The sequence below is a fragment of the Grus americana genome, chromosome 4 (genome assembly GCF_028858705.1).
Source record: "Grus americana isolate bGruAme1 chromosome 4, bGruAme1.mat, whole genome shotgun sequence".
Classification (NCBI taxonomy): Eukaryota; Metazoa; Chordata; class Aves; order Gruiformes; family Gruidae; genus Grus; species Grus americana.
In genome coordinates, this window is record NC_072855.1 from 12,418,920 (window position 1) to 12,441,420 (window position 22,501).

The 22,501-nt window shown below is 37.8% G+C and overlaps 1 protein-coding gene across 6 annotated transcripts in view; it reads right to left on the reverse strand.

Moving 5' to 3' along the window:
• The window catches only part of SORCS2 (sortilin related VPS10 domain containing receptor 2), a 562,341-nt gene that overhangs the window by 50,533 nt on the left and 489,307 nt on the right, over window positions 1-22,501 (reverse strand). For all 6 annotated transcript variants that reach the window (XM_054823228.1, XM_054823227.1, XM_054823226.1 and 3 more), the window contains exons 9-13: window positions 20,814-20,993; window positions 15,484-15,630; window positions 14,009-14,111; window positions 6,046-6,122; window positions 478-569 (exon numbers count right to left, since the gene is read on the reverse strand). In XM_054823228.1, coding sequence (XP_054679203.1) covers window positions 478-569; window positions 6,046-6,122; window positions 14,009-14,111; window positions 15,484-15,630; window positions 20,814-20,993 — 599 coding nt within the window. The remainder of the gene's footprint in view (window positions 1-477; window positions 570-6,045; window positions 6,123-14,008; window positions 14,112-15,483; window positions 15,631-20,813; window positions 20,994-22,501) is intronic.

Genomic DNA, 22,501 nt, shown 5'->3' on the forward strand with positions numbered 1-22,501 from the left:
GCTCTTGCCGGAGCAACTCAGGGCTATTCTCCAACACTTTCATTCACTCTGGCCCTTGGAGGGGACAGAGCTTTACTGCAGTATGAATGAACCATCCTGACTGGATACCTAAGCCCCATACGCATCATAGGTTGAGCATCATTGCCATATTCTCCTGGTGCAAACCAGTACCAAGAAACAATCACGTTAAACATGGCTTGTACTGTGGAGTTTCAGGATAGCATTTTAAGCAAAATTATCTACACTGTTTCAAGAAAATTTTATTATAATTAATGCATGATGCTATGATACCTACAACACTATGAAGTAATCTATAAGAAAAAAGCCACCTGCATTTTGTTGACTTAATGAATGTTAAATTAAGCTCACTCAACCTGCATTTCATACATGATCGCATTGAAACGTTCATCTTAAACTCTGAACTTTCCCGAGGTCTCAAATACACAATAGCTTTACTCTAATTGACTATAGGATTACTTGAGTATTTTCAGAGGGATAGAGGTGTCTTTGATGGCCACAATAACTCCACCATGGTCCAGGTACAAGATGTGATGCTCTTCTTCAAAGACCTACAAGTTGGACAAAAAAAAGACCAGCTAAGGAAATGTATAAAACAGCTAAAATAATATGTACAAACAAAGCAGGATTAAAGGACTTATATGTTTTATAATGTCCGCACTTCAAATTGAAAAGGACATAAAAGTCAGTTTTACTCTTCTATTCCTCCCAGCTGTGAAATAAAAGAAAGTTAAGCAGGTGAATCAGAAAATGTTTGGGTTCAAATCACAGTCAGATTAAACTGTCTAAAGTGATTTTAGCCCAAGCTTATATTTCTCACAGTATGCATTCTGCATTCCTTCCTACTATATATCACCAAGTGACCTATCACCTTACTTCGGTATTTGCCATATTCTATGTATCTTGCAGAATAAAATGCTTTGTAGTCTAACTCTAAGAAAAATAGGAAAACTATTGCTGTCCTTGACTTTCAAGTTCTCCAGACTCTACAGAACTTGAAATAATTGGTGCAAACATGTTTTCTGCATTTCCAGCATCAATGATTTATTTAATTTCCAACTTTATGTGATCTCACACAGAGGCCGCTCTGAGTTCTGAACCAAAATACATGTAATGTTGATTTAATGGTATAAAGGATTCAACATTGTCTAAATTCTTTTCATTCGTTTTCTAGAGGTCATCAGCAGTACTAAAATAAATTAACAGGTAGATATCTTCCCTTTTTTACATCTGAAGTCTGTTTTAAGACAGGGTTTACTTATGTTATTAGCCTGTGAAAGTACATTTAACATAAGAGCAGGTGATAAAGTGAGAGTTACTACACACACTTAGCAGTTAATAGACGAACATGCAGCCTCCTACACGCTTTCACAAAGCAAAGGTGAAAAACATAAAGGTTAGCTTTACTTTGCCTTGTGAATGAAAAAACACTGACAATACTAAATGCTTTTTTTTTTTTTGACAGTACTTAATACTATATTTAGAGGGTTTATCAGCAAGACTGAACTGGGGGTGGGGGGGAAGAGTCTTACAGCACATTCACAATTACTTCAAAAATAGTAAGCATTTAATTTGGGTTCAGAATTCAGTCTTGCTCTCCTCCAGTAAGAGCATATTTTATGGGAATCCTAGGGCTTCAAGTGTCTGATCAGCTTTTCAGTGTTGCCAATTTACAGGCAAAACCCTGATACGTGGCATTTATAGTCCTATCTACTTGTTCCACACAGCTGCCTATTTTAGAAGAGAATTCAGTAAAGGATAGACATTAATTTCAGATGCACTTCAAAAGGAGGAGATCAGCTGGAGTCAGATTAGCAAGCAGAGTTTTGATCCTCCTCTAAACTTTGTCTGAACTTTTTGCTCAAATCAAAATGGAACAGTATATGCTGGGACACGAAGTCTCCGAAAGCTTCACCATCACACTGAAGATAAATGAAGCTGGTAGCTGCATCATTTTATCCAAATTAGGTTTTCCCAGAAAAGCACCACAGCACTTCCTCATGCAATACCCCAGCTTTACCCTGCATCCACCTGGCACACTATAAAGCACAGTGGGCACATTAATGCCATCTTTATATCAGGCTCTTCTTGCACGTTTCAAACGTTTAATAACCAAAATGTACAACATTCCTGATGAAAGCAACTCTTCATCTTCAGTAAATTGAAAAGAATTAACGATTTCATGCCTGTGGAGTTCAGCAGAAAAGCAAATATTTATGTCTGCTTTCTAGAAACAGAATCACAGCAAACAGTTTGCAAAGGATTTAGGCAAAAGTGGTCCTAGCATCAGAGCTGAAGTTCGAACCCAGGAACAAGCGATATGTAGCTTTACAGCCAGCCACAAATTCTGATATATGTCTCTCCACTGAAGTCAGGTAATAAATTTATTACGATCTTTACTTGTAGCCAGCAACTACATAAGTAGACTTTGATAGCATGTTTCTATGTTTTTTCCTTCTTCTGTAATTTCTGGACCATGTTACATGCTTTACAATTGTAACGTCAACTTTTTTCTCTCCTGCTTTCCCCTTCCTCTGCTCTCTGTGTTTTTTCCTGTGTCTGTCCTAACAACTTCAGCAGCTATTTCGGGCCAGGATATCTGTCGGGAGCAATTAGGAGAGCTCCATAAAAATCAATGAAAACATGTTTCAATGATCCTAGAGAAATATACTCCACACAATTTTACTCTGAGATACACAAATTTCAAGAGTAACCAAAAATGCCCAAAGCCACTTGCTTCTCCCACAAAGTGACACCCATTTCCAAATTCAGATCTGGAAACAGAAGTTTTCCTACACAGAATAAGCCAGTTGGACCTCCCCAGAGGTGAAAGGCTGGGGTTGCAGCCTTTCCTGTTGTGCTTAAAGGTGTTACCGTTCATCTCTTAAGGTGTCTGCAGAAAAACAAGTAGTCTTGCTTAAATGAAGGATTTCCAAATTGCTTTGATATGAAAGGATTTGACATAGAGGAAATAATATTCCAACACACAAAGCACTGGACTAAAGTTCCAGAGATCTAGATTCCATTCCTGGACATACAACAGACTTTTTGTGTAACATTATTAGCTTAATCAAGCATTTTGTGGCTACACTAGCTGCTTTGGTAGTAGATCAAATATGAAAGGTTTTTTGTTGCTGTTTTTTTTCCTTTTATTTAAGCCATTTCTTTTGAAAGCCAGACTTCTTACTCTGTTTGCAACTATTTCAAGCACCGTGTTGTAAGAGATGCTGTTAAAATAGCAACAGCAACCATAACTGTGAACAGAAATAGTTTTGTTAAAGAAATAAATAAAACACACTCATATGTATACACAAGTTCATTCTTAGCATTTGACAGAGTATCCCACGATTTTAAAAATCAGGACTGAAAAACAGGCCCCACAGGGGAAAAATGTTTAAAACCTGTATGGTCTGAAATTGTAGCCCATTTCTCCCAGGATGCAAGATTTATTTATCTATCTGACTCCTATCATGTTCATTAACACATTTTATGATATTGTTTTCCCAGTATAATAGACAGAGAAATCTTCCAAATAGACATATCTATTCCCCCAAGTTCACCTTAGGCTACATTTTCATGGTTCACTTAAGATGATCTAAGCACACGTAGTTCATGATAACGTCAAGGTGAGATTCCCTTCTCCTGCAGGCCAGATCACTGCTGCTGCATGGACGTTTAAGCCACTTATCAATCAGCTCCTAAATTACTGCTATTTACAGTGCAACACTGTACAATACACAGTCACAAATTTCAGTTTGCCTTAAAATGATATGCAGTGGAACGACGGTTTCAAGAGATACCAACAAGCAGCTCAGGGATCGTGCAACAGAAAGGCAGAGGAGCAACTGAAGCCAGCCCAAGTGGTATTGTGGCTACTTATAATCAGAATCCTTGGGTTTACTTTTCCATTTATCACCAGTATTTACAAGCACCAAAAAGCACAGCCAGTTTATGTTAAATATTCAGAAAAATCTATGAAGATGGTGAAACACCACGTAGACAGACTACAGAATCTCCTACAGTGGATTAACAACTAAGTCTAGCAAACTTCTGTTAGAAATGTTCCTAGTATGTTTGATGATGTCTCAGAGCACATGGTTGAATTACGTGATCTTTGTCCTTCCTCCCAGTCCTATATTCCTACGAACCAATACTGCTATTATTTCAGGAAAGCTTTTAATTAATTCCTTGAACCGCCTTTTCTCCTAAGTCTTTTATATTTACTTGTCTGCGTTGCTCTGTCACTCCATGCAAGCACAGACTGCTCTTCTTCTAGTCCGCAGACAGCTCTGCAATGTTGTGCGTGGCACATAAGGAAGGTGACAGGCACTCGCTAATGACAACCGCAAAGTTTCCAAGTCAGTGACTTAAACCCACCCGAAGAGTTGTGCCAAAACATGAGCTTCGCTCTACTTTTGCCAGCTCAGGAAACCTGTAATTTACTGCCTAAATAATTCCCGTATCATCTGACTGAAGCTTTGTCTTTTGTTGCATGAACTCCAACAGAGAAAGGAAATGTACTGCTGTCCTCTGGAAGAACTGTTTGATTATCAACAGTGAGGCCACAAAATACATACAATAATCTACATTTTCATTCTGATAACAAATATTAAGATTGAATAAGCTCTTTCAAAGGCTTCGTAGCAGTTTTAATTAAAATAAAGCTAGCAATGATGTTTTTCATTTTGACTGTCATAACGAGGGATCAGTTTGTGGTTGGTTTTACAGCATGAATAGTCATCTTAAGGTCAAGTTTCATCACATATCATTTCCCTGAGCGTCTCACAAATAAAGAAGCAGCAAAAATATGAATTTGATTCCCTTCACTCTTTTCTTCCTATTTTTCACATCAGAAAAAACTATAGAACTGTGGCAAATGGTGACAATAAATTATTAGAGAGGTCTCTGTGAAGACAACACAGCACCCACTGTAAATCCTGCAAGGCTTCTGCATTTAAGCACCTATTTATCATATGCTAGATTTCAAGAAGGAATTTGGCATAAAATTTTATCTTTTAAACTTCAAAGGACAAAAAGTCCTTCTGTGGAGTATTAATGGCACCCTATGATAGCAATATAAGAAACTGTCTGTATTTTCCTCTTTTAATCTCAAACTCCCCCAGCTCAGTTAACACTGGTGAGAACATTTTCACACTTAGTTGTTCTCAGAAAAGAACACAACTTCATTTTATTTCAGCTGAACACTAAACCACTATTTTACCTGAAATTAAATGACTTTTTGATACATTTTGGTCCTTGGGGAATTTATTTTTTTCTTCTGAATATACATTATAAGTAGATCCTAGATCATATTGTGTGTTGTTGCTATATACACACAGAGATAAAATATCCCTGTGATTAAGCACTGCTGAGACAGAGCAATTTAGGAAAAAAAACATAATAAAGGTGCAATGCTTAAATTGACACTAGGGATTGGAAGCAAAAGCCATCTAGAATTCAAATGGCATTACAGCTACTACACGACTATCGTTCTTCTAATACTTTAGTGTTTGTAGTCCTGGAATTGATTAAATCATACTAAAAGACATTCAAAGGTTGTTTTTTTTAAAAATTCTCTTTTTACTTTCTCAGTTTCAATGAAGAACAAAGTTGAAGCTCAAATACCAGTTTTCAGACTATGAAGCAGAAGAATTTCTGCCTCGTTACCTAAAACATGTCTTTTAGCTTGGAATATTTGTACTGCAAGATATCGCATAAGTCCACTTCATCATTAGCATAGGAAGATTACTTAAATTATTAAAAACCTAAACAGACTCTACGTTTGTTACGCAATATACTTATAAGATCTCAAATATTCAAGTTTCAGCAGAACCTGACAGCCCGACCAATTTGAGTCTTGGCAAATCACCTTCTTAATCTCTCCCAGTTTCCAAGCGAAACGGTGACAATAATAGCCACCTCCCTCAAAAGAGTGGGTATAGAAAGATTAGTTAAACATTATAAAATTAATCACATTTGGTACATTAAAATTATTTCCAGGTGCCTTTGATGATTTCTGTTTCCTACCTGACGCCACGTGTTCCCACAGTCAGACGTTATGTACATCTCTTCTTTATACTCAACCAGCTGGGACCCCAGGTTACCTGTCACGAAACAGGAGGAAACAAGGGTTGCATCCGCATGAGCAACAGAGATCGGCTCTAGCCCTGCTGCTTCTAGGTCAGAGCAAGAAATCAACTCAGGTGATCTGCAGGCTTACTTCATTACTGGTAGCACCAGACAAATCCTCTAAAAACATTTATGTACACTTTTAACTTCTTTCTTTGCATTGCTAGCTGTCTATAGGTGGGAGCAATGAGGCTTAATTCTAATACTGAAACACAGAGGGCAAATTGACATTTTAGTTTTGTTGCTGCCTGCTGAAAAAGTATTAGAAAAGAACACGTATTTAAGATGTACACCCGAAACACGCATAAACTCAGAAGCCATACCTTAAGCTTAATCACATTCTGTAAAATTACTCATCTTGAACTTGAATTGTTAAAATAAAAAATGTTCTATCTGTAAGACTTTATGAAGTGTTAGCAAAATCTAAAACCTACGGAGACATATGAAAACAGGGGACAGGGCGTTTGAAAAAGTGTGTAAATACAAAAGAATCTAAAGCAGAGTTACTGGATTTACCTAAATATTGACCACGAAGCTACTGAATATTTTGCAAAAAACACTGAGGAGCAGCAGCTAGCATTCAGAAGTGTGGAAACAAATTTGTGGAAGAAGATCTTAGCAGATACCATCCCAAATAGTGAAATCTCCATCTTTTAAGATGCAGTATTTCAAACAGCAAACTATTAAACCACTGGGCAGTTTACAGTATTCTAGGGGAGAAGCAATCATAGCACAATATTCCTTCTAAATGATATCTTCCAGGGGATTTTGACTTAAATATATGGTTTGCATGTTTTTACAGTAAAAATAAGATAATAGTTATCAGATCCTCTTAAGCAGAAGAGATGAGGAAAGAAAACACTTGAGATTAGGTTAGCAGTATGAAATTTCACTTGTGTTACCTAAGTAGCTGTTTTTTACCACCAAAACAGATCTGTTTATGCAGAGTGCACTCATTAGTGCTGAAAGGTTCCTGAGAGGAATGACAGCATCCACTGCCCAGAATACACGCTCTATTTGGACCATCAAGATTGCATGTGCTCCACTGTTTAATGGTATATATAACCCTCCGTTATTTAACCCTAAATACAGCCTAGATTGGATTAGGATATTCTTTATATTGAATCAGGGAATTTATAGGAGTTAGTTCATGTCTTTCAACTGCATCTAATGTTTCAGAAGATGCCACTGCCCCTTCTTGGATTTTCATCTTGCCAAACCACTCCCCATTCTCTCATTTATCAAGTAATCCAGCACTGATTTGGTTGGCTGTGTCACTTTGAAAATGGGATAGCTGGGGACAGAAATACTTACTTCCTTGCTAGAATCAAAAGTGTTGCTGTCAGTCTACATCCTTCTTTGCACAGATACCTTCAGTAAATGCGTTGTTAGTTTTGCTCCTGGATAAATGCTGTTTATTCTGCCTCTTTTTACCACTTACTGAAATCTACTTATATAAGTAGGCTTTTATTTTGAGAATCGCTATGGATCTGCACTTTAAAAAGTGAAGTGGTAAATTGCCTTAGCTAATGGAGAATTAGTCTGTAAACTAAACAGCATCAACTTGTGCTTCATCAGAAAACCTTTTACATCCAGCTGATACGGTAATGACTGAAAGATATTAGCAACAGCTTCGTAATTGCAGCTCTGTAATAAGAGACATGACTTCTCCTAGTTTGGGTTTTACCTTTATTCCCTTTTCTTGGTAAATCAGCAAAAGGAGTTGGTGGACTCAGTTATAATTACAAAGAAATGCCATTCTGTCAAAAAAACCACAGCTGATGACAAACTGGACATAGAGGCTGGTGTACTGCTTTGGGAAAAAGGTCTTCACTGGTCTTTGACCTCTGAAAGTCAAAGGCCAAGGGTGAACACCCCGGGGTGGTGGGCACATGCGGGGACTTCTCATTGCTGCCATAATGTTCTGTGCATCAACGAAGGCTGCAATTTCCACTACTTCCAGATTTTTTAGGAGACAATTAAATTACATAATTTTGCAAACTTCATAAAGTGAAGTCTTCAAGCATGTAAGAAAACCCTTTCTTTAAGGGAGGATAAAACTTTTCGATTTCGCTGCGGTTTGCTACGTGGGTACTGCCGACAACGTCTTGCTGAAAAACAGTGTCCGTGGATTCAGAAAGAAAACGCAGGTGAGGCAGCAAGCAGGAAACCTGCATCACCAGCGGAGACAGGGAGGCTCCTGCAAAGCGCAGAGGGGTACTGGCAGCGGGAAGCAGCCCCACAGCCAAATCTCAGAGGTGGCAGGCAGAAGGAAATTTCTGCAGGAACACACAGGGGCGTGCGATGAGTTTGTTAAGCTAAGGATATCTTTGAGAGCTGTTAGCCTGAAAAAGGAGAACAGGAATAAAACAAAGTCCTTCAATGAACTTATCGGACTCACCACAGTTTTATTTCCAAACCTTTCTATTTAACATGTGTCACACAAGATTTACAAGATTTCTCTATTTAGAGAGTTATATTGGTTTAACTTTATGTTCTAATAAAAAAGAACTTCAAAGATTTGGCACATTCTGTTATTTTTGAGATTTAAAATAAAGTGCACAATTTTACTTCAAGGATCTAGCTACCTTGCAGTGTGTCATGTTACTGGATTAAGCCAGCTAACTAGACAAAGCATGTGTAATAGCTCCCCATAAAACCCCATACAACAGCTCCAATTCACATCAAATGAAACGAAAAAAAAAAAATCCTGGCATTAACAACATTACAAACAAACAACTACAAAATCACAGGAGCACTCGGAAAGTACAGCTGAAACACCCTGAAAGTTTCCATGCTGTATCCGAGTGGAATTATGAACCTTATTTGTGGTAAGTGTGGCAGCCAATAACACATGTGCACAGCTGACGTCGTGATCGACACAGAAGGTGAGAAACAGCCAAATTATGCTCAGCCCCAAGACTAGAAGCCAATACTTACCGTTTGTAAGTACCATTCCCACCACATCCTGAGGTGTTCAGACTGTACCGCACACCCACACGCATCAGTGTGCTGTCTCCCTGCTGAATCACACCAAAATCTGTGCTGCTCATTACAGCCGTAAATGTCTGCGGTAACTCCTCAGGTGTGCCACTGCAACACGGAAACTTTTCTATCATTTTAGTGGGTCTGTGTTAGATCTCCAAATCCATCTGTGGTAACTAGTAAAGGTAATTTAATACACTGAAGGCAATTCAGGTTCATACTGAAAAAGTTACTGCATCTGGAACGGGTAATCAACTGCAGGCTGTATTAGCCAGAGCTAGAAATGGTGTAATTTTAACATCACTTTTTGATCTAAATGGCCTGAAAGCTCCTCTGACACATGACACAGACTGTTTTGCCATACAGTTTCAAGAAGTTTTGTCTGTAATATAGAAGATTCTCTGCTTTATCTTATTTTATATTCTTTTTGTAGCTAAATGACAGGAACGGGAAATAAGACTCTTCAAATTGTTGTGAATGTTTGCTTCAACTTTGCTGTCCACATTTCTCATCCGACTTTAAATACACTGTTGTTAAAGGCACTTTCAGAGGTTCCTACTTTGGCCCTAATAAAGGGATGGCGTTATTGCAAACCCCACGCACACATGAAATAAGGGAAGGGCAGAGACTGCCCTGCAGCCCCGCAGCCAGCTGGCACCACCCGACCACCTCCACACCACACAGCACTCGGCCCCGGCTCTCCCCAGGTGATGCTACCGTGGCTAGAAGATGTATTTTGTGAGGTTTCTTTAGTTTGTTTGGTTTTGCAGCTCAAATTACCTGAAATAACATGTGGGTTATGTTATAGGCCACAAAAATGGTGTTGGTAGCACAAGGATGTGGAAAAAAAGCAATTATTTTAGTGATGACTGGTGGCCAGCCAAGCTCTCAGGAAAGGTGGTATAGTTGTGAAAAAAACATACAGATCTCAAAAGAGTAATTAAAAGTTTGTCCTTGCTCAGGCATTTTGGCAGGTTCCTACTGGGTCATACAAACATGGGAGATTAATTTACAATTTACTATTAATTTACAGGTTTTAGGCACTATTTATCACTGCATTTGCCCACATTTTTGTATGTGACTTTAGACATGCTTAACGTGAGAAGAAATAATTCCCATACGCAACACTTTGATAATCCTTCTAATATGGAAGATCTTTTCCAGCCACTGAAATTTAGCATACAGGCAGACACCTCCTCCAAGAAGAGAGATGTACCTTGCCTAGATTACTGGTGATTAATACAGTCGTAACACCCCTTCAGTCAAAGCGCAATAAGTTAAAATTTCACGGTTTGTAAACTTGTAGTCACACCGTAGAACAAACATACAACCAATTTGTGTTTAAATGTCCCAGACAGACAGGTTTTGCCTGGCAAGCTGGAGATGCGTTCGGCTGAGGGCGTGATTCACGCCATCACAATGGGGGAACACATTGACACGAGAAAAATCCAAGGGAATTGCAGGATCTTCACTCCAAAGTGCATGGGAAATGCTTAATCATCTCCCTGTTCCCTCGTCTTTTTTACAGAGGCATCCTGGTATTCTACTTTTGTTAAAAATGATATAAATTTATCACAACATAAGCAAGGTATTTGGGCCTGATATGACAAAAAGTAAACTTTCCAGCACTTCCTCAATTTGTGTGAATGTGCAGAATTTACTGCTTGCTTGATTTGCCATCTGGATTGGAAGCTAAGCAGACAATTATTGTAAACTAGCACCTGAAAAATCTACACTTCTCTAAACATTTTTCATAGAAAAGTCCTTCGCAAGTTTATAGTAAAAATTTACACATCAATTGACACACATTTCATAGCTGATGCTGTGAGAAATAGAAACTATTGCCAAGATTAAAATGCACAAAAATCAAATGTAAATGCAAAATCCTATTACATTTCTTAAAGGGAGCAAAGCAGTTATTTAAAAGAACACTTTAATATGCAGCTATAAAATTTAATATTCTGTCTGCACAATTTATACATATACATACGCTAAAAATATGCATTCCTCAGAACTATTTAGGCAACTTTAATACAGTGGAATTTTTATTTTTAAATATGAGCTTAAAAAGATGCAATTTTAACATCCTATTATTGCATTTTTCCCTAATGCTCTAGGCATTAATGCTGTTCACCATTTAATTATTTTATAATTAAAACAATATTCAGTAGTCTCTGTAGTCCGATTTTCAAGCACAGTATCAAAACTGTCCTTAAGTCACAGATTAGGTTTTCCATTACCACAAGCAGCTCTGTTGTAGAAGCTTCCCATAAAGTAGCTAAATTCCATGTTAAAGGGATTTTTGATTTTGGGGGGGGGGGGGGGGGGGGGGGAAGGAGGGGCTTTTTGATTGAGAGCCACACTGCTCTTTTGAGAGGATGAACTTCATGGCTCTTATGGTTAGAAACGGTTTTCTAATTTCTAGTTCTTATCCACTTGTTTATATCACTTGTTTCTACTCCATGGTTAGACTTTAGGAAAAAAAAATCATATTCTTTGTTGTCCTTTAGTTTTCTCAGCTAATGAGGTTCCTCTTGTAAATATTCTCTATTTCCATCAACTGCCAAGAAGTCCTTCTTAGCATCTGCTCATTGGTCCTGAAAATTGATGATCAGAATTGTACACATTCTTCTTAATAAAGTCACTGTACAGTATTTTGCGAGAGTATTAGTATTTCCCTCTCTCCCTTGGCAATCATTTACCTACTTCACCCTCAAAATACATTTCCCCTTTTCACAGCACAAAGCACTGATGGGTCCTAGACACACTGTGATCAACTGACATTCATGGATCTTTATCATCTTCAGCCATTCCAGAAGATACGTGAAATTCCAAAAGTGGGTGATGTGGCCCAAGTAATCTGATTTCTGTATGTGCTAAGAACCTAGTACTTCTGTTGATTTGCATAGGATTATCAATTTCAAGGATCAGGCCGGAAGAAATTCAAGTTCATTGTATGTAAAGTATTTCTGATAAGAAGTGTAAGTTTACAAGGATATCAGGTTTGCCAGATAAGACTGAACATGTGTGCTGAATCTAGATGACCTGAGCATCCAAATAATACAAATGTAAGTAAAAAATCAGAGTTGATTCAGGTCTCTGTTTGCAAGTGGATGCGGTTGTTCTCAGATTTTTTAAGACGACTCCAAATTAAGGACCTACTGCACTACTCTTGGGCAAATTTTTCTCACTTTCACACCAGCCCTCCCGGCTTTTTAGCCAGCTGCTAAGAGTGATGGTGCCTCTACAATTTCCATTACATTATAGGTTGCTCCACAATCAAGTCAGATTTAACGTATTAGTTCAGTTCTTAACGATACCTGGATGCCATCAAAAAGGCTCCCTCATGTTGAGGAAAGCTGTTGACAAGTTTACCTAGCAGGTATGGTAAGAGAATGTCACAGTGACCTCACCCCATTCTAGGAAGGAATTAAAGGCAAAATACTCTTCTCCAACCTGCCATCCATATCATCTCAGAGAACAGTGCACTTAAAAAACCCACAAAACCCAACCAAATGAAAACAACCCAAAATCTCAACAAATATCAGTTCAGCACATCAGACTATAATGGAAGTACAGAGACAAATGAAACAGAAGTAATGGACTAATTGATTAAACCACATTGCTTAATCTGCTACTAGAAGGCATTCAGGTACAATATGAGGTGGCCAAAAGTAAGAACCCACGTTAAAACAGGAGCACCTTTATGTAAAAAGAAGATCCCGGAGACAGAAGTAATTTTTTGAAATATTGGAATACATAAATTGTTAATTAAACAACTAAAATAAATGTATCTACAAGGGTACTGTATAAATTCTTAGTGTCATTTGTGTCAATAAAAACATAGCAACATTTCACCAGATACATCTGCCTCCAGTAAAATACTTCAAACTCCATTTACACTAGGGGAAAAATTGAAATTTTCAGTTATATTGAAGTAATGACAGCTGCCAGTCTCTTTCAACACCAAATATGTTCACCTTGATATTCTCAGGAAATTTTCAATTCAGTAAGCCATTTCTAAGAGACTAGTGTAAGCTAAGGCAGAAACCATTATTGATTAAAGACAGATACACTTTTAGGAAAAGAGAAGCAGTACATGTGTGTATTTCCCCTAAAAACATTCCATAACATAAGAATAAAGTAATTTAAAAAAGCTCTTAGAACAGTTAACATTTCAATAATTTTTAAACAAAGAAACAGAAAATTAAATGAAATTAATAGATGAATCACAAGGATACAAAGTAAAACAGTTATGTGAATATTTTTCTTGATGAGTAGTCAACACTGCAATGGAATTTCTTTTATTAAATGCCACTTCACAGCACCATGGCTCCATATGTATGTTATAATGGGGAAGCCACAACCAGCATAGTTCCCAACACAGAGACACATTTGCCTCTTTCAGTTCCTCTCTCTTTAGAAAAAAAGGGAATTAATAAAAATGACAAGACACATTATCTGCATCTAAGGATAAAGAACAAAGGCTTGGCCACTGTTTACATCAGTTTATTGGATTTGCTGGGCCATTGATGATGCTGGAGACCCTACAGCCCACTTCCAGAGACAAAGAATGCAGGACAAGTCCTTCAGCCACCACCACTCCTCTGCATGGCACCAATGGGGAAGGAGATATTGCACAGCACAGAGAAGCGTAATGGATCCTGTTATACATCTGTCCTAGAAGACACAGCTCTGGCACTTCAATTAACTCTTATTAAACTGTTTGATGAAGAGATCCCATAAAATGTTATTCTGCAGGGAAAGCCTTACATTGGCAATGTTTCTAGCAGGGTATTGTTATAAACCAAAAGACTAGATCTACAAAGAACTGCTGCCACATTTCAGGTGTTAAAAAATAATTTCATGTATTTACCTGCTCCCATGATGAGCCCTGGTGCAGTGTCCTTCGTATGGACTGTTCCTGACACATAGGGATTGTCTGCCCAGCGGAGATGGAGGTGAAGGTAGCAATCAGGCTTGTGGGGGAGGAAGACAACAGGTTTTAAAAAAACATGACTGGTCACAGTTATGCTCCTACAATAATGAGAGCCCAGTCAGAGAGCAGCTTCAGCAATGTCTGTCTGTAGAAAAAGGGAATGGCTGTTTCCTCTGGAGCCAAAGTCCAGTCTGAAATACCAACGCTAGCTTTCTAACAAGAATCTCTGGTGATGTCTCCATAGTGTGCCACTGTCTCAGCAAAAAGATTTCCAAGCTCAAAGAAGTCAGAATAAAATTATTGTGTAACAAGAACCCTTCTGACAAAACAATTGCTTAAAAATGCTAACTAACAGGAACAAGTACTGCATGTTTGTTGGTCCCAGGTAATCGGTAAAATGATAATTAAAACCAATTGCTTGTACTGAATTTTTATTTTTTTTTTAAGGAAAAAAATTCATTTGAAACATAGCATAATGACTTTTGGACACATCTGATCATCTCTCCTTGTGACAACTTATTGTTGCTTGCTCTTTGTGCAGCAGCTCTCAAAAGTCATTTTGCTCCCAGTGAAGTTCTCAGCAACCTGACCACGAGCTTTACCAGGAGCAGGCTGCCAGAACCGCCTGGGAGCCGCTGCCACTGCCATCCCTCCACTCATCTCAGAAAGCTCCAGATCAGGCCCTGAAGGCTTGAACCATCTATCAAGGTCTTGAACTCCGCAAAAGGGAACCAGTAGCTCCAGCCCCGCATTGATGTTACGTGGAGAGGGATCAAATCTCTGGCAGCAGCAGGACTAAAAACATTTATTTCACCCAGCTTGGAGTCCCCAGGAGCAGAGAGTCAAGTGAGAAAAACAGAAGGTTTTCAGTACAGCGTCGCAAATAACAAAATATTATGGGTAGCTGGGACATCTAAACAAACGAACATCAAAAAGAAAGGACTTTTTCATGCAATTAACTGTGGTGTTTATTTCAAAGCAACTGTAAAAAGTTCCCTTTAACAGGGAACCAAGGGCTACCTTGGTTTAAAATGAAAGATGGAAGAGAAAATGTATTTGCAAGCTCTATTTGATTAACGATGTGCCCCTTATATCCAGACACAAATGACTGTTGTCATGATTTTTCTGAACTGGGTTGTGTGGTTGACACACAAGAAAACATGTCCTCCTTGTGTCAAAGTAAGCTCTACTGTAAGAAATGCCGTGCAACAGAGTCGTGACTACTCACTCTACAAGACGACTGGACTAACAGCTTGTGAAACCACTGCTATGCAATGCAAGTAGATTTGCCTGCTAGTTTGGCTGGCCAGCTTGGCACCAAGCTCTTGGGCTGTTGGAACTACTGTACATCCTACCATACAAATAATTCTTGTGCACTTTAGAGAAAGGAGAGGCTAAAAAGAACCACTTACAGGTTTGCAGTTTGTCGGTTTGCCATTCATATCAATGTCTGGAGGGTTTAGAAAATCCCAGTCACGGCCTTTGTTGTAGGTTATCAGAGTTGTAACTTTCCCATCAATTTTCTGGTTGGCCAGGAAGACTCCTTTTACACCTCTGACCTGAAGCATACATGAGAGAGGGTTAATGACCAGCACATACACAATTTTTTCAACAAGGATTATCCCTGATTAGCTGCTCTTTTGTGGCTCTGAACTGTGTACCTCAGGCAGTTTGTCCACTAGGAAAGTGAATGATACTTTAAAAAAATAAGGAAGGCAAAAGGATAACAGGAGAGGGAGAAAGGGAGGATAATTACTAACTGATTTGTATTTCTAAATGTATTTAAAAAGGACATTCAGTTCTCTCAATGTCAAGCTAATCAAATTACATGTAGTTTATACAGCAAAATAAAAAAATTACAATAGCATGGCCTTACTGTACGCTACTGTTAAAATTACAGCTCTGCATTGTTTTTAAATATGGACATCTCTAAAATATTATTCTACAAATGATGTAAGCAATTTGTAACAGCAACCTGACTTTTACACCAAAGTCATGAGACCCACATCATATAAATAGTACACAAAGAGGTTACAACAACAAAATACAATATAATATCCTCTAAAATAACAGTGAATTCGGAAGCACAATTATCTTTTGTAGGAAATAAATTCAGACAGATCATCTGGGGAAGAAACAGTGAGGGCTGAATCAACCTCTCAAGCATGTGAAATGCTTTCACACCCAGCCTACCTCCATACATTTAGCCTCCCTTTCACCTGTTTACACTCTGGGGAACAAAAAAAAAAAGAAAAAAAGTTTACAGGCTCTCTTCTCTTGGGCACATGTAGTTATTTTATTTCAAAACAATCTCTTTTAGAAAATTATTGCAACTCAGAGTGTCAAAGTTAAAGGGAAAAATTTTTAGAAGGAGTCTGACAGTAATTGGCCCTTAATACGTTTAGTTCTAGCCCTAACACTTATGCTATATATTAATATTCCACCCAATGGCATGAGAGAAGATCTTGTATTAAATTTGAAGGTTTCCTTAAGAGTGCTCTTGTTTCCCTTGCGATTATTTATGAGGCTTCTTCAATTTTTTAAATATTCTTGACAATGTACATCAACTCATATACCATTTCCAGCATAGTACAGCTCTCTAATCCACTTATGTGCTGGCATTTAAGAAAAGTGAAGCATTCATTACAACTAAATGCACGAGATATTCCTGATCATGCAAAGAGCTGGCTATTTGCCTCTTGCTGACATGATTAATTCCTGGACTTACTATTTATTTTGTATCTGAAATAGTCTTTCCTTTTTTTCCATCTACCAGTTATTAACCCCCTTCATTTAACAAAAGTCTGCCTTTAGGGTGAAGAGAAGGCATCCCTTCCAGAAGGCTACAGATTTGATACCTATTGTTTATAAATATATGCTTTTTTCTAAGGAACTGACCCAAATCTACAAAGAATAAGAATGTTCTGCTGGTTATGGTAGCAGCCTAGAACTTAGAAATATATTTAAGTTTAGATAATCAAATTCTGTATAGACATTTTAATACCCCGCTCTCTCATGAGCTACTTCTTCCTTAAATCCCATGCATGTGTGGTTGGCTTACTTATCCAGGACACTGGAAGCTCAGAAATATCTCCAAGTCTAACATACTGTAAAGTCAACTGCTTTGCAGTGCAGGTCAGAAAAGGGAGGGGAGGAAAGAAGCAAGGAACCTGCTTTCTTTACTTTTAAAGCATTTTCATCTTGCTGGGGCTTTATTACTTATTCTACCTTCCAGAATATTCATGGCACAGTCGTGAATACAACCGAAAAGCCTGACAGTTCAAACATTTGTGTGGGAAGGTAGACATGGGGTTCAATGTCTGTGCATGTCTGTCTTCCAGTGAACACACTATCAAATATTTAAACAATAATTAGATCAAGGACTGCAACTGAGGTTTCCCTCTTCACTTGCGGATGACAAAAACAGTGCTACATCATGAATATTTTTGTGTCCTCTCTCTTTTTCTCTCATTCTTGTTTAATGAATATTTAATGATTCCATATAATCATTCAATGGGAGTCAGGCGAAAATTTTTCTCCATTCCCACTCCCATCTCTAACCTAATCAAGTGCCAGGGTAACCTCCCCTCCCTAGAATATGGGACATGTTTGAAACTACCAGACACAGAAAGGTTCTTCCAGTGTCTCAGTTAACGTCTCTCACTACTGCTCTAAAAGATAAAAGTTGACCAGCACTTCAGCAGTTCTGTTTTGAATGAAAGGCATAAACTCTGCTTGAAATAATAACTTTCAGGCACCTATCGTCAGAGCAAGTTCAGAAGTATGATGTTTGGAGTGGTGTGTTAGCTTAAAAAAGAACAACTAATATAAAAATATGATGTGTAAAAAATGGCAACTTTAAAACACCTCACCTGCTCTGTAGCATTTTCTGTTTTATTTGTCCTGTGACCTATGTAAATGGCCTGACTCTTTCTGTAAATACTGTATGCCAAATCTACCTTCTGGATTCAACTCTGACACCAAGGCACCCAAATTCTTCTCTACTTTCTTCTCCTTGACTCAGTTCCCTAATCTAAAATTGGGAGATTAGTGTCTTTCTACCAAGAAGGGAAAAGATTCACATTAATAATAAGGTGCTATGGAGAGGATGACATTTAAACATTGTGGAGTGTTCAGTTACTCTGACGAGCAGTCCAGTAGCTACTCAAGACAGATGAACACAAGGAAATTCAAAAGTACCTTTCCTTGATTTTCTTTGGATTTTGGTTAGTTCTTGGAGCACCTATTTTTCAGGGGTTAGTGGTTCCCCAATAGTCTTAGAAAAACACTTTTAACCTTATAAATCTATTTTCTAAACAGGTTTTCTACTATGACTATGTATTCTGTGACAAATTAATTGTTGCATTGTTACATGACTGATTTTACAGCCAAACAATGTTCTGTACTAGTTGGTAGCAAGAAGCACAGCTCAGATAGTCCCACACTGTTTATCAGCAGCAGTCACTGAAATAAAAAAAATACAGCAATATAATAGAAGAGAGTGATTAAAATTTAATATATACAATTTGTTTTTTAGGAAAAAAAGCATGAAGAATGTGTACTGCAACTTGTGTAGCTCTTATCTATACGAGGAGTCATAACAAGATCCAGTTTAGAAGTATTACATTAGTATGCCCATTTTGCAAATATGTCTGTGTCAAATTTCTGACTGGCTCGCATTGGGAGCACTTGATACAATTTCAAGGACACGGTACCTTTCTTTTTCTTTGAACAGGTATTTGGGAATTATTCCCCTTTCGCACGCACAACATGAAAAGAAATACAGTACAAAAAGAGATAAAGTATATGAAAGAAAATTAATGCAGGCAGGTAGAAACCTATAGAAGATTTTTATAGTAGATGTGCAAGTAAAAGATGAAGTGAGGTCAGCAGAAGGTAAGAAAGATGAACAATGCAAATTTTAAGGAGAATTATGCACTAGTGGAAAGGGAAATTGTCAGTCATTGAGGACCGTCTCGGTATTGCACTGAAGATTCCTCTTCCCAAGACAGGATACTTGCATTAAAATGCCCAGAGAGAAAACCCAGACTAGACAAAAAAAATCCCATCCTCAAGAAATGCAACATGTGTTATATTTAGAAACTATTTTGTACTGTGTAAATAATCCATACATTATTTGTAGATATGAGTACTTGATCACATTCTAGTAAAGAAGATGAACATCAAATATTTATTGTAGAAGCTGTCTGGAAGCTGTAGGCTTTCTTATTGTAAGGAAATAAAAGTCTTCTCCTATAATGCAACTGTATTCCAAAAATAACTCAAAAAATTGAATTGTATGGATCCATGTTTATTGTCTTTCAATTACTCTTTATCATGTGCAACCCTACAAATTAATCCAGCACACACAATAATCTAGGATCTCTTTTGTGCATTATCAAATATGCCCTCAGTAACATTGCGAAATTCTGAAATCATCAGTGAAACTGAATTAAGGAAATAACTCTGGTAGACAAAAGAACAGCCAGGGGTGGCACCTTGGTACAACTTATCTGAAATTACCTGCTACAGGTGACGCAGAGAGCAGAGACTGCACCTGACTCCCTTTTAGTTTTGCATCCCGCAGGAGTGACCAGGAGCACAGAGCTGCAAATTAATGCTCTCAGTAAATCACCCTGTGGGAATGTGGCTACACTCATTAAGCAGCCTCATTTCTAAAAAGGTGGAGTCTAGAAAATAATCATTGCTAATGATACACCTTTTTGTTTTACTACAGCCATTTGGAAAGAAAAAGCTAAACAAAGATGGAGGAGATAAAGAGGAAAAAACTACTATCAATTTCCCCCCACCAAGAAGAGTCTAATTACAGCCATTTAACAGCTCTGTAAGTGTATGACTTGTACCCTGAATTATTACAAACCTTTCCCAGAGAAGTCTGGTGCAATTATATATTTTTTTTAAGTAACACCAGGCAGATTAGAGAGCAACAGTAGCCAAACTGTGTCTGACCAAAGGTCCGTTAGTTTAATATCCTGATAATGGCCACTCCTACGTGCTACAAGAAAGATCAGAACCAGAGCAAATGTACACCTTATTACATTTAAATGTCATCATCAACAGGAATGGAATTGATAACAGTTTGCGCTACTCTTCTAAAATGCTATATTCTTCAGTCTTTTCTTTTGCCAATGTTAAAATCCAAGATAGATTTGTTTACAGGAGAGTTTGTCTCACAGCAAATGCTGTTGATGCAAGACTCCTACTGAAAGCAAGGGGATTTGCTGTCTAATATCTAATTTTGTTGCTGCTTCGCTTGTCAGAGCTGACACAACCTAGCACAAGGCTTGCAGAATTACTGTTTAACACCCTACTGGCTAAAAGATGTCCTGCTCTAAGTCAGGAAGTGTATCACTCAGTCCCCTACTAGAAAAAAGCTGTATGGAGGTAGCTGCATAACTTCTTACGTCCATAATAAATTGTGCTGCCAGCTTCACTTTTCAGTATCTTAAAAAACCCCCTCAGCCAGTTCTGGGTTTACGCACCCATGGAACCCCACACCATGAATCTAGTTCTGAGAGTGCACAGCACGTCAGCAGGGCAAGATGGAAACACACAAGTAGTAACCAAGCACTATCAATCAGAAAGAAATCCTAGTCTTTCTACATCAGAGGTAACTGTGAAAATATATTAATAGAGAATTAATTATACTCAATCAAAATTAAAAAAAAAAATAATTAAAACTCCACACAGACTACACACATTGGAAGAGATAAAAACCTACCTCCAGAATATCTATGAGGACATTCTCTTCTGGCTGCTTTGTGCTCCGGACGTTCTCCAGCAGAATAGAGTAGTAAACACCTTGCGGGTCAGACTGGTACAGGTTGTACGTGTCTGTCTGGTACCATTCCTGAACAGCCACAAACACCTGGTTTTCATCTGTGCTGATTATCTGTAAATCCTGTAGAAAAATAAGATACAAAATTACTCCTTTTTCCATCATTTCTATTTTACAAACAATAAGTTGGCCAGGAGAGTTGAACACAAGGTGGTGGGCGGTGGCGGGGGGAATGCACCTGAAAGTTCAGTGATGGTAAGATCTCAACATAATACTGATCAACATGCTGTATCCCACCACTCGCAGGTGGTCAGTCACTGCCTTCTGGCTACAGGTCATCAGAGTGCAAACCAGGTTAGTGCAGACCAAAAGTCATGACTGTGCAAGAGCTGTGATCTGCTTTGACTTCTGTGGGAAATGACTTCTTGAAAAGACAGAAAAAAAGGAAAGGAAACAGAAGTAAATGATTTTTCAAGATCCAGATAAGAGTCAATGAAAGACCAAAACAACATAAACAAAGCTAATCTAAAAATTCATCCTCAGGTACCTAGAGAATTAAGAACTATTTTATCGAGGGCAAAGTACAATGTTGGACAAAGAGGATCAGATATAATTTACAGCAGTTACACATAGGAAGTAGTACATATCATGCACACAGCTCATGTATACTATAGTACGTAATGCTAATTTATCTATGTAGACAGATCCACTTAAATATTCAACAGTAATAACATAAGAGTCAACATTCTGCATTCATTTCTGAAGAATTTCAGGCGTGGATATTGCAATAGCTTTCTTTCAATTTTCCCAGCTTCTTCACTCCAAACTTCTCAGACAAAAAATGCACAGCTGGGGAAAATAATTTAACACTAATATTAAACAGAAGAAATAAATCAGGAACTAGCAACACTGAACTAAGCTTAGCAAACACACAAAAAAAAACCATCATGAGTTTGCAACAGGATATGGCAGCATAAAGGCAGATATTGGGGCTACATATGAAAAGATATCTAGTCGTGGAGATTGAAAGCTTGTAAACTTTTTATGACCTTGGTACTTAACTGAGAAAGCGTATACAATCCTGGTCACCTTATTACTGGAAAAATAACTAAGGTGATGGACTGAATATGAAATAAAGCTGCCAAAATGTCAAGACAATATAAGTTGGAGAAAATTGGCTTCAAAAATATATATATCAAGAAAATATCTTTGTAGACCACTAAGAAAGAATAAAAAAAATTCTGTAAGAATCCAGGTAAGACCGAAGAAAATGTGAGTACCACTGAGAAACAGTGAATACTTGGCAAAGCATGGCAGTCACGCTTTAGGCAACATGCATGATCCAATTGAGGAACTTAGATTACAAAAAACCCAAAACACATGAACAGCAATAAAATAATACAATGGAAAGATTTTAATATGAACAAAAGATGATTATTATGATTATTAAATAACTAACCATTAGTTAAAGTATTTTTAGATATCTGACACATCTCAACACAAAAGAACCTAAGTGAAGTTTCTTATCAATGACAGCTCAATGCTATTTTCAAAGACTTTCTTGTTGAACTGTGTATTAAAGTAGATTTTTGTTTAGCATCCCGTTCATCTCTTTTCTCTTGTACTCAAAA